At 31.5% G+C, this 11,277-nt stretch overlaps 1 protein-coding gene across 1 annotated transcript; it reads right to left on the reverse strand.

Moving 5' to 3' along the window:
• Nucleotides 1-1,155: 1,155 nt before the first annotated feature.
• Nucleotides 1,156-6,570, reverse strand: LOC106768549 (NADPH--cytochrome P450 reductase). Its single transcript, XM_014653762.2, has 18 exons — nucleotides 6,056-6,570; nucleotides 5,867-5,926; nucleotides 5,702-5,778; nucleotides 5,534-5,591; nucleotides 5,363-5,449; nucleotides 5,233-5,269; nucleotides 4,344-4,413; nucleotides 4,061-4,252; nucleotides 3,890-3,982; nucleotides 3,567-3,792; nucleotides 3,375-3,458; nucleotides 3,110-3,261; nucleotides 2,731-2,827; nucleotides 2,443-2,592; nucleotides 2,272-2,349; nucleotides 2,057-2,179; nucleotides 1,866-1,979; nucleotides 1,156-1,617 (listed from the first exon to the last, which is right to left on the reverse strand). The coding sequence occupies exons 1-18, from the start codon at nucleotides 6,395-6,397 to the stop codon at nucleotides 1,537-1,539; spliced, it is 2,121 nt and encodes a 706-aa protein (XP_014509248.1). The 5' UTR covers nucleotides 6,398-6,570; the 3' UTR covers nucleotides 1,156-1,536.
• Nucleotides 6,571-11,277: the final 4,707 nt, after the last annotated feature.

An 11,277-nucleotide genomic window follows, 5' to 3' on the forward strand; every position in this document is an offset into this window, starting at 1 on the left:
TAAAAAAAAACCAAATTGAATAATTAAAATAAATATGAAAACCAAATAAAAATTTTAACCTTTTCAAAATATGGATCAAATTAGATCCAACTCACTTAATTCACAAGTTAAATAAGTTCAAATCAAGTTAGAAGTGGTTTAACCCACACTCCATCACTAGTTTTTTTAACAAGTTTTTTTATTATAATTATTTAATACTTATAGTTTTGTAGTGTAACAATTTGATGTTTTTAAATACTAAAATGATATTCAAATAATGTTTAAACAATTTAGATATTTTATTTATTTAAAGGTCAATTCACCATTTAATTTTTCAAATATGGTCATGTTAAACATTATTACATGAAGATTTTATTAAATAGAAAAAAGAAAAAAAAAACATGAAAAACATAGAAGATCACATTTTTTGTAAAATAGATAAATTATTTACTATAATAATGAGTTTAATCAATCTACTTTGTAATATAATAAAGATATAAAAGAATTTGAAAGAGCAAAACATTTTTTAATGGATCAATCCACTAATTTAGTAACTTATGGTGATCAAATTACAAAATATTTAGCTTAAAAAAAATAAAATCAAGTTAAACTCATTCGTTTTTTACTTGACTCAATTGAACTCCATAATTCCATATAAATAAAGTAAGAAAATACGTATCCTATTCCATATTACATTTTAATGAAAAGAATGACTTTTAGATTATATAATATATAAAAGTGACTCTTGGATTCTTACGTCTCTAGATTATACACAAGTCGAATGTTTTCTTCTATGAAATAAATTATGTTCAAATTATATAACCTGAATTTTTCCTTATGTAGAATGTAATTATTTTATAATTCATGAGTAAAAGACAAACATATTTTAAAATATACAATTCAAAAAAAATTTCATGCAAAAAAAAATATTTCTAAGTTATGTTATTCATGGTACCTTTTTATGTAAGAAAACAAATTTTAGATTATGTAATTCTGAAGTTAAAAGAACCAAATTACTCAATCACAAAATTACATTTTTATATAAAAAATACTTAATTTTAAAAGTATAAGGGTTCCAAAAGAAATCCTGAATTGGGAAATGAAAACCGAGAAGGAACCAATTGTGAATTATGTGAGATTATTGCTTTTGGGGAGATTTAAATCTAATAATAACAGTTGCACAAAATAATTTCTTTACCTCCAAACATTTTGATAGTTCATAGGATACAATACAAGGAATTGTCTGCGTCTGAGAACCTTTCTTTCAGGTTCATCATACATTACAAGAAAGCTAGAGTAAACACTTCATACATAGTCTACTACTATAAACAGTATATAAATTACAGGAACCAAAAAGAATCCATTAGAAAATATAATAAAAAAAAGAATTGTGGGAAATGTTGTGGTGGCAAGTGGGACCCCCTCAATTTTGAGGGCACTGATGAAAGCTAGCGCAAATAAGGCCCTTTCAATAATATCTTATAGCCACAACTCTACGTTTACGCAAGTTTTTATTATTATCTTTGTCGCCCCACGGCCTGCATTCAGATATCGTGATCACCATACATCGCGCAAATACCTGCCAGTTGTTTGTAGATTCTTTACCATGCTCTCGGCCTGGGAACTATCCAGAGAACCCTGATATACAAGAAAACTTGATTAGGACACAGACTCGTCGGTATCTTATGGAAAAGCAAAATTCATTATATTCACACAAGACAAATCCCTCTGGGTAACAAAGATATTTGGTATTATGTCCACCGCTTCAAACCCAATAAAAAAAATCGCAACTTGTAGAAGCAGCTATTAATAGAAGACACCAAATTCGCAATCACCAATGGCATCAATTCAAGGGAATTCAAGACTTCTTATATAAAAAAATGTACCTGCTCTTGCAAAATCGTGTGCAGGGCGCGGTGCACATCCCTAGCCATGCCCTTGGCATCACCGCACACATATATGTAAGCTCCCTGAGATACCATACTCCAAATTTCGGAAGCCTGGCACATGAACCGTTGAGTAAGAGAAGGCACACATCTTTGGTTCGTAATTAATTAATCGTTCAATAGAAAAGTACCTTCTCCATCATTTTATGTTGCACATATTCCTTGGTGGGTCCCTCCCGTGAAAAGGCAACTATGAGTTCAGAAAGTGCGCCAGTATTAATGAAGTGATTCAACTCGTCTTCGTAGATGTAGTCCTTTAATAAGATTATTAAAAAAATATTGGTAAGATGATCTAAATTATATTTAACTCATAAATCTGCATGATAGATAGCATAACATAACTCACCATTTTACTGTTCCTGCACCCAAAGAATAAAACAGAGGGGCCAAGTTCAGCTCCTTCTTCTTTCAGAGCTAATCTTTCCTGAGGTGTATATAAAAAACCAACTAAATGATTGGAATAGATAGATGGATGGAAAAAAGAATTAGGAGGTAAAATGTCAAGTAGATTATATACCTGCAGGAAACCCCTGAAAGGAGCCAACCCGGTGCCAGGACCAATCATGATTATAGGCACTTTATTATCAGCAGGTAGTCTAAAGTTGGACGTCCTAACAAAGATAGGAGCCCAACTGCAGTCCGTGCTTTTCTCCAATGGCACAGAATTCTGGACATCAAACCAAGTGGTAAGTTTTTTTTTTTTTTTTTTTTTAATGGAGAAATAAACACTTTAGCTTAGTCACAGAAACAAACAGTTGCCAATCTTAAATAGTTTAACCATAATCAATGAAACAAATATAAGTACCTTCATCCACGTAGAACACACTCCTTTGTGAATCCTTCCGGTGGGCATTTTATCACATACTAATGCACAAGTAACATGAATTCTGTTTGGCGCCATTCTGTTAACAATTACAGCAAACAGCCAAACTGTAAGTACGAGAACATAGTTTCTATGATATCCTGACTGAGGAAGTAAAGAGAATAGAAAACTACATTGGCAGTTTTGAGACCAATGAAAACGGGCGCAGACTTAATGTAAGGGAAATTCAGGATTAAAACGGTTGGCTAAGAAATCATGACACCACAAGACATTGCAAAATTGGTTGCTAAACATCCTCACAGGACACATACATGCCTACACATATAGAGACAGTAATACAATGCAATGAAAATAAATTTACCTTGGAGATGACGAGATTGAATAAAATCTTGGCTGCAGACGAGGAGCAACTGCCGCAAAAAAGACACCAATTGGAGGTTTGGCTGATGGAAATTCAGCCATGACCTCAAGGAGACTTCTCTGAGAGGCAGTCACCCACTCTGAATATTCGTCCTACAAAAGCAGAAAAAATTAGTATACAAATGAGAAACATAAGTAGAAATAGTTACTTTAAATCCCCATGGTATAAAATAAAATACATATATATATATATATATATATTAAACCTTTCCGGCAGGTGAGGCAAGATGCCTTAGACGATCAGCTTCAGATGGATCAGATGCATGAGCAGCTAAGGCAAGCAAGACAGACTGGAAATATATATTCAAAGAATTATTAACTGTTAGATAAAGTGAATCTCTCGAGAAGATAAAGAGATATGGTTGAAATTAAGGGTGTATCAAACCCAAAACAAGTACCTTTTTGGGTGAACTCAAAACATCCGCATATCGTGCAATTGCAGTTCTTAGAGTACAAGGTGGGAATGGAGGTGGCAAGGAGCTTCCGCTAAGTGGTTTCCCATCTTCATCATCAGCATGGATAGAGAAATAGGTATCTGGTGACAAACCTATTAACCTTAATGCGTCTTCCACAGTTTCAGACAAATTCTCACAGTAAACACCAACATGGTCCCCTGTTTCATATCTGCGTAATGAAACAGGCATAAGAACATGGAAAATGTAGGAAATTATATAAACAAGTGTGTATCACCGCAGGTTTATTCTCACAAGCAAATACTTACGCAACTCCAGTTCCTGAAATCTCAAATTCCAAATGAGTACAAGATCGATCAGATGCAGGAGTGTGAAGCTCCTTACGCACAGCCACATTTGCCCTGCACACGCATAGGAATTTATGTCAGTCAGATTATAAGGCCTAACTTGTTTGCAACTGAATAACTATCTTAATGTACCTGACTGGATGTTGAGCATCCACAACGGCGTGACCATTTACATTATGCCACTTCTTTTCATCAACAGACGCTTCTAATGGATCATGAATAACAACCCGATACTCCAAAACAGCAGCAGTATAAGGCGTAGAGACAGTTGTATCATCCTCATCTCTAAGCAGTTGGTCCAATGCTGGCCACAGTTCTTCTTTCCTGCAATAGTAGTCATATTTAGGGGAGGAGAAAGACTATAAAAATATGTTCGTGCACCAATATATTCAAGTCAACTTGATTATTTCAATACCATGCAGTAAAGTCGTCCTCAATACATTGATCATCGTCTCCAAGACCCACTCGCAAAAGACGATTCCCTCCTTCAGTGGCAAAAGACAGGTCAGTTCATATGCATTGTGAAAAAAATAACATAATTCATAATCATAGTGAAAAAAATAACATAATTATAATCATAGTGAAAAAAATAAAAATAAATAACATAAATTTGACAACTATAATATAATTAAGCTAGTAATGCGTGAACTTTCCTGTGTAGAGTATTTATTTATATGAATAGTGTTAAATGACAACCCAAGCAGAAATCAAATTCATTAAAAAAGTTACCCACTTATGTTCAACACTTCATTTAGTGCGTTAATTTAATTACCATTGAATCCTAACACAAAGGTACTTATCAACCAGCAAAGTTTAATTATCAGCGGAATTCTTATTAAGTATACAGATTTGGGATTGCAATCCCTTGTCAAGTTTGATGATCACGTGAAGAGAAAAAAATAGAGAAAATAAAGTGTGTTAGGATTGCGGAGCCCTATAATTTAATACACCTATTACGTTTGAATATCTTCGAAAATAATTCACCAGTGAGATCTTCATGTGAAATCCAGATCCAAGAGTAATATTCATATAAAAAATAAGGCAAGGGGAGAGATTGCGCAATGCCCATGCAATTACAGTGTTAACTTTTTAAGAATTTCAACCTTTGGAAAACGATACACAGAAGCGCAGAATACGAAATTGTTGAAAACCATGTGTGTTTATAAAGAAATTTTTTTCCATTATTTAAAACGTCAATAGCCAACAACACTGATTGCACAGCTTTACCAATCAAATTTAAATCTGCCAATTAACATGGAAATTCATCGAGGACTGATAGAGATAAAGTAGAATGAAGAGTATACCTTGCTCAGCAAACAATTCATCCACTTCTATAGCCACCTGCGTTAAATTCCCACAGCAACCAGCAACTCCGTGGTTAAAATCAAATTGAAACCTCAGGAAAAAAAAAAAGTGTAGCAATTAAGTGCAAACCTTGTTAAAATGCTCATACTGCCTGTTTCCGAGGCCAAACACACCATAGTGAAGATTCTTAAGCCACCCTTCTCCTTTCTCACCCCCCTAATCAGAGTGACACTCAAAGTCAAAACATAATCCCATGATTTTACTCAACAATAATGCCACCGGAGTCAGTATCAAACTCACCTCCATAAACCATTTATAAAACCTTGCCGCATTATCTGTAGGCTCACCATCACCATATCTACAACGACACCACAACATAATAAATTTCAAACTACACTGCGGAGAGAGAGAGACGAACAGAAACAAATCATAAACAAAAAAGTTTTAAAAAATGGCAAAAATACTCACGTGGCTAAAAAGAAAAGAACGTGCGTTTCCTTCTTGAACCTTGCCTCGTACTCTTCGTCATCGGCAGCGTAATCATCCTGCTCGGAAAAATCCACAACGCGTAAGCATAAAACGGTGGTAACAAACAAAACGGAAATAGAAGAACAGTGGCAGTAATAATGGTACCAAATCGATGACTCTGAAAGTGGCCTTCTCGTATCGCGCTTTGGCCTCTTCCGCTACGGCCTGTTGCAACGCGAAATTCAATTTCGAGTGAGGTTCAGAAGAGACAGAGACCATCAATCAATTAAGTAATTGATTGATTGATTAAATAATCAGTTAACGAGTTTTGAGATGGATAGATTGAGAGATTACCTTGGCGAAGCCTTCGGCGGTGCCGGTCTGAGTGCCGAAGAAGATGGTGACCTTCTTGGTGCCGTCGTCGAGCTCAATCTCAGGAAGCTTCTCGACGACGCGCTTGGGAGGCTCGAGAGGCTTGGGCTTGGGGGCGGAAGATCTCCGCCATACGAAGACGACGACGCAGCCGATGAGTACGGCGATGGAGGTGGTGAGGATCATGACGAACTGGCGGTTCTCAAGAAAGACGGTGGCAGCGGAGGCGTTGGTTGAGGAGATGTTGGAGGGGTCGAGCGTGCCCTTGATCATGGCGGACATGAGATCCAGAGGGGAAATCTTCATGGAGCTTGAATCTTCCATGGCGATGGCAAGGTGGATGAATGTGTTGAAGTGATTGAGCGAAGGAAGGAAGAAAGAGTATGGTGAGTCTCTCGTCTCGGAAGTTGGTGCGTTGAATGCAAAGTAGTTGGGAGTTGAGAGAGAGACTCTGAAGAAAATGCGTGGCTGAGGGGGTTATATTGTTGAGAGGGAAACAACAACAACAACGACGCCCACCAACCCAGACCGGTCAAATCCACCTACCACACCTCCCCTTAACCTTAACCCTGGTTAACCATAATGCTTCCTTTCTATTTTCCATTTTTCTTTTCTTACTGTTACTTTCATAAATTTATATTTTATCTCATCACAGGATCACCAACAAAAATTACTACAATTCGCTAATGTCTCTAACATTAAATCTAGTTTTTCTGATTTAATTATACAATTTATCATACTTAAATGTTACTAATAACTAAATTTATACTTTCTAAATTATTTATATCTTATAATTCTTCTCTCTTCTGATTATATATACTTTAGTCTATAAATTATTTATTTAAGAAACGTAATAAATTTAGTTCTTTAAAAAGTAAACACTATTTCTAATATGAATCCTGTAAACAAGAAATGGATGATACTCTTTTCTATGACTTTTAATGAAATTAAAGTAATAGTTGGACCTTTCACTTTGTTATATTTTTTCTATTAATTTTATATTAAAAAATGTAATTAGATAGCTGATTTTATAGTTTTTTGTTGGCCCTTGATTTTATTAAAATCATCAACAATTTTTAGTTTCTGAATGTCTAAAGCATTATGAACCAACTTTAATAATTGCAGCAAGAAAATAAACTAACTTTCATAACTCAATTATAAAAAAATTACATCATCAATGACCTAATTGTATATTTCCTGAATTACGGAGGAGGCAATGATGTTTGAATCTTGTATAATACGAGAGACAAAAAAATTCTTCGAATGTTCAATCAAATTGTATTTTAAAAAGTTAAACTTGAAAACACTTTATTAAATTGATATAAAAAAGTAGTTTATTTTTATAATAATGAATTTAAAAGTTTGTAAATTGCGTATAAAAACTGTATACTTATTTATAAGTAAATTCTCAAGTATTTTCAAAAAATACAATTAGCTGAATGGTATTAGCACATTCCTAATCTCTATCAGAAATTTCAACGTCGGTTTACGTATTTTGGTCTTACCTAATACGACCTATATAACACTTCCATTTTTTGTCATTTGCCTCGTGCTGTTTGCTTTTTCTTGCTACTTCGTCCTTTCCATTATTGAAGAGAGGGATCACAGTTCAATCTAGGGTAGGCTCCACTTTTTATACATAGCAAAAACTTAATTATTATTTTTTAAATATTATTTCATTAATAATTATATTAAATATAAAAATTGATGACTCATAATGGCAACATTAGTTATGCCTAATCTTCTATGATAATGATATAATAAAATTAAACAACCTTAAAATGTCCTGCTACAAGTGATAAAGGAAAATAAAAAATATATTAAATAATTCATCTGTTTTAATATATTTTGATTAGAGAAATCTTAAGCTATTATTATATAAATAAAATATGTAAAATAATTTCCCACGTGCCTTGCGCTTTCCATCTTCCTAGCTACAATTCATTATTGTTCAGTATACAGCGAAGCCTGTTTCATCCGGTGAGAACGCGAACACGTTTTGATTTCTGTTACCGGTAACTCTGCCGAGACGTGTATGACCAACTACTTAGCCGACAACACAATGCAGAAAAGTTATGGAAAGAACGTTAACATCAACCCAATAATCTATTTACGTAATGGAGATCATTAAAAGCTTCTTCTTCTTTTTTCTTTTAAATAAAGTATATGAATATGAAATATTGTCTTGTTTCTGCTATCGATTGGACTTTTGTTATAGGAGATTTTATCAATAAATACAATTTTAATAAACTTTATAAACATTTTTTCTTAGAAAAATATTCTTAACTTTAAAAGTTTACATTTCTAAGAGTCATTAAAATATTATTTATTGTTTAAAATAACTACTTTTTTGGATCATTTTTGTAAGGGAATGATATCTTAATTGAATTAAATTTTACTGATAGTTTAAATTCATTTTAAAATGTTATTTTTTTGAAACAAAATTGTTATGATGTTGTAATAAAAGGTTTATATATATACATACATATATATATATATATATATATATATATATATATATATATATATTAAAATTGAAAAATTATTTAAGAAATAAATTAAAGATGGTTAATATTTATTTATATTTGACAACCACAAAATTTGTTGATTTTTTTCTTATAGATGAGAACAAGATGATAACTTATAATTATATTTTATTATTCTTGAATTATTTTCAACACACCATACATATTAAATTTAATAATTATATTTTATTTGTGGCAATACTACACATGCATAATGCACTCTCATTCCTCTTTCTTTTTTCTTTATTCCAGAAAAGACGTTGTGATAGATGCACTCTTATTTTCTTAAGAGTTGACATGAAATCATCATGTGAGGTGCACATGCTTATTTAATGTTAAGTGAATTTTTTAATATATATATGTCAAAAAATATCAGAAACCACACACTCCTGATTTATTTTTAATATATATGTGTATGTGCGTGAATGGATGATTTATATAATAAAATTAAATATATAAATGTTTTAAATAAATAATAAGAGGTTGTATTTATCATGACCTTAAAGATTTGATGAGATCTTCTCTATGATAAAAATGGAGTGGTCCACTCAAAAATGATTTTTGCTACATACAAAAATAGTTACACATTTTCAGCAAATAAATATATATTTTTATTTTTTATGCGGCTATGACTAAACAGTGAAATCGGTGGATTATGGATATATAATTAATTTTTATAAAAATTGTTTAAATTGATAGTTTTTGCGTGAAAGCACCAGAAAATGCTAATTTTGATTTAAAGAGTGGAAATTTTGTTTTATTTATTAAAGGCTGAATGTGATATAATATAAATCATAAAATTGAATTAATTAGTTATTTTTGTCTCCACGGAATGAATGACTGATTTAAATTGAATGTGAAATTGAAATGTTTATTTGATAGTTTTGTGTGGGGGACAGTGAAGGGAAATTGGTCCATGGAAGTGGACAATGATGAGTAAATAGGGATGGCAGGGAGGCCTGAGATTCACAAATTTGCTTTTAGACATTATTATTGGATACATATAAAGGTTTTCATTGATTAGAAATACCTTCTGCCTCTATTTGTCCATACTTCTAACAAAAAGACAATCATCTCGAGCTATTGGCACTCGTGAATTAGAAGCTCCACATTGTATTTCTTCTTCTACATTTTTCCTAGCATCCAAAATTTCATTTACAAAATATTTTTTTATGGCTATATTAGTTGTCAGAGCAATGTATAAAACAACATGCTGTTTAATATGTGATGAGAGGTAGATTCTCACAAAATTTATAATAATTAAAGTATTTTGTTATTGTATAGAAAAAATATATTATATGGATGAAATTATGAAGTAACATAAAAAGAGGTCATACACATTTTATGATTAGAAGACGTGAGTTTGTTACTCTATATTTATATCCTCTTATAATACAATCAGACTTCTCTCAATCTTACGAGTATTTTAAAAGTCCAAAGAGATTAATAATAAAGAATAATTTTATTATTTTTTAGGAAAAATAATTGAAGTAATTAATTAAATTGATCCATCTAAAGAAAAGGAATAATTGCACTCAATAACATTGTGTTAGTGAAACTTAGTGACACATTGAAAGCATCAATAACTTCACCTTGTTTTTCTTTCAAAATCTGATAAAAAATATATAATTATATTCTAAAATCTACTTTGGTTTCTTTCAATGTTATATATGCATTTTAAGTTTCTTTTTTCTTTTAATCAAAACTAGTTGTAAGTATGTTTCAGATTTTCTTTTTCATTTCATTAATCACGTTAATATTTTCAAAAATATATTAAATTTAATTATAAGAACAAAATATATTATAAAAAAATACATGAACAATGTAAATATAAAAGAATTACCTCAAAATATTATAACACTTAAAAGTAAAAGTAAGATCATATATATTGATACAAACTTTATTTTATTAGTTAATTTTATAAAATTGAGTTAAGTTTAAAGTTTATTTTTAATATGGTATTAGACATATTAATCAATAATTAATGTTTACTTTCATTTATGAGATGCATATATATCTCAAAATAAAAAGATGTATTTAAAAAATTTACATTAACTAAAAATAAAATTAATTTAAAATACATATATTAATACAAACATTATTTCATAAATCAATTTTATAGACTGAATTAAACTTAAAATTCATTTATTATACCGTATAATATGGTTGCTTGTTAAATAATAAAATAATAATAGATAGTTGTTTAAGGCACTTTGAAGGTAAAAACTATAGGCAGTATAGAAAAGAGACTGTGTAAACACTAGGTAAGGAGTCGGATCAGATTATAATAATGAATAAGAATTCAAAAACTTTACATCAGATAAATCAAACAAATACTAGAAATTTTGGACAAAGGCATCAAATAAATAATAATTTTAGAAATTTTGAACTTTGAAATTTGAGCTGCAACCCCTCCCCTCAAATCAAAAGGTTTTCGAGACAAAAAAAAGAAAAAAAACTCGCAACCAGTAATATAAAAAGTTTAAACTTCACCTTCACAACAGCTAGAGGTGTCAATTTAACCCATGGCCCCAAGGCCAACCCTAACCCACTATTGAAAAAGCCCTATTTTAAGAAGCCCCTTAAGTAGGGGGCCAGAAAAAAGCCCCAACCCCCAAAGCCCCCTCTCAAGTGGGTTAGGGTCAGGGTTAAAGTGGGTTAGCCCCACTCTAAAACTTT

Source organism: Vigna radiata, chromosome 7 (assembly GCF_000741045.1).
Source record: "Vigna radiata var. radiata cultivar VC1973A chromosome 7, Vradiata_ver6, whole genome shotgun sequence".
Classification (NCBI taxonomy): domain Eukaryota; kingdom Viridiplantae; phylum Streptophyta; class Magnoliopsida; order Fabales; family Fabaceae; genus Vigna; species Vigna radiata.

Coding starts and splice junctions, on each gene's coding strand:
- LOC106768549 (XM_014653762.2), bottom strand. CDS start 6,397: ATGGAAGATTCAAGCTCCATGAAGATTTCCCCTCTGGATCTCATGTCC. Junction 5,927..6,055: donor CCGCCGAAGGCTTCGCCAAG/GTAATCTCTCAA, acceptor GCGTTGCAACAG/GCCGTAGCGGAAGAGGCCAA. Junction 2,180..2,271: donor GGTGCAGGAACAGTAAAATG/GTGAGTTATGTT, acceptor ATCTTATTAAAG/GACTACATCTACGAAGACGA.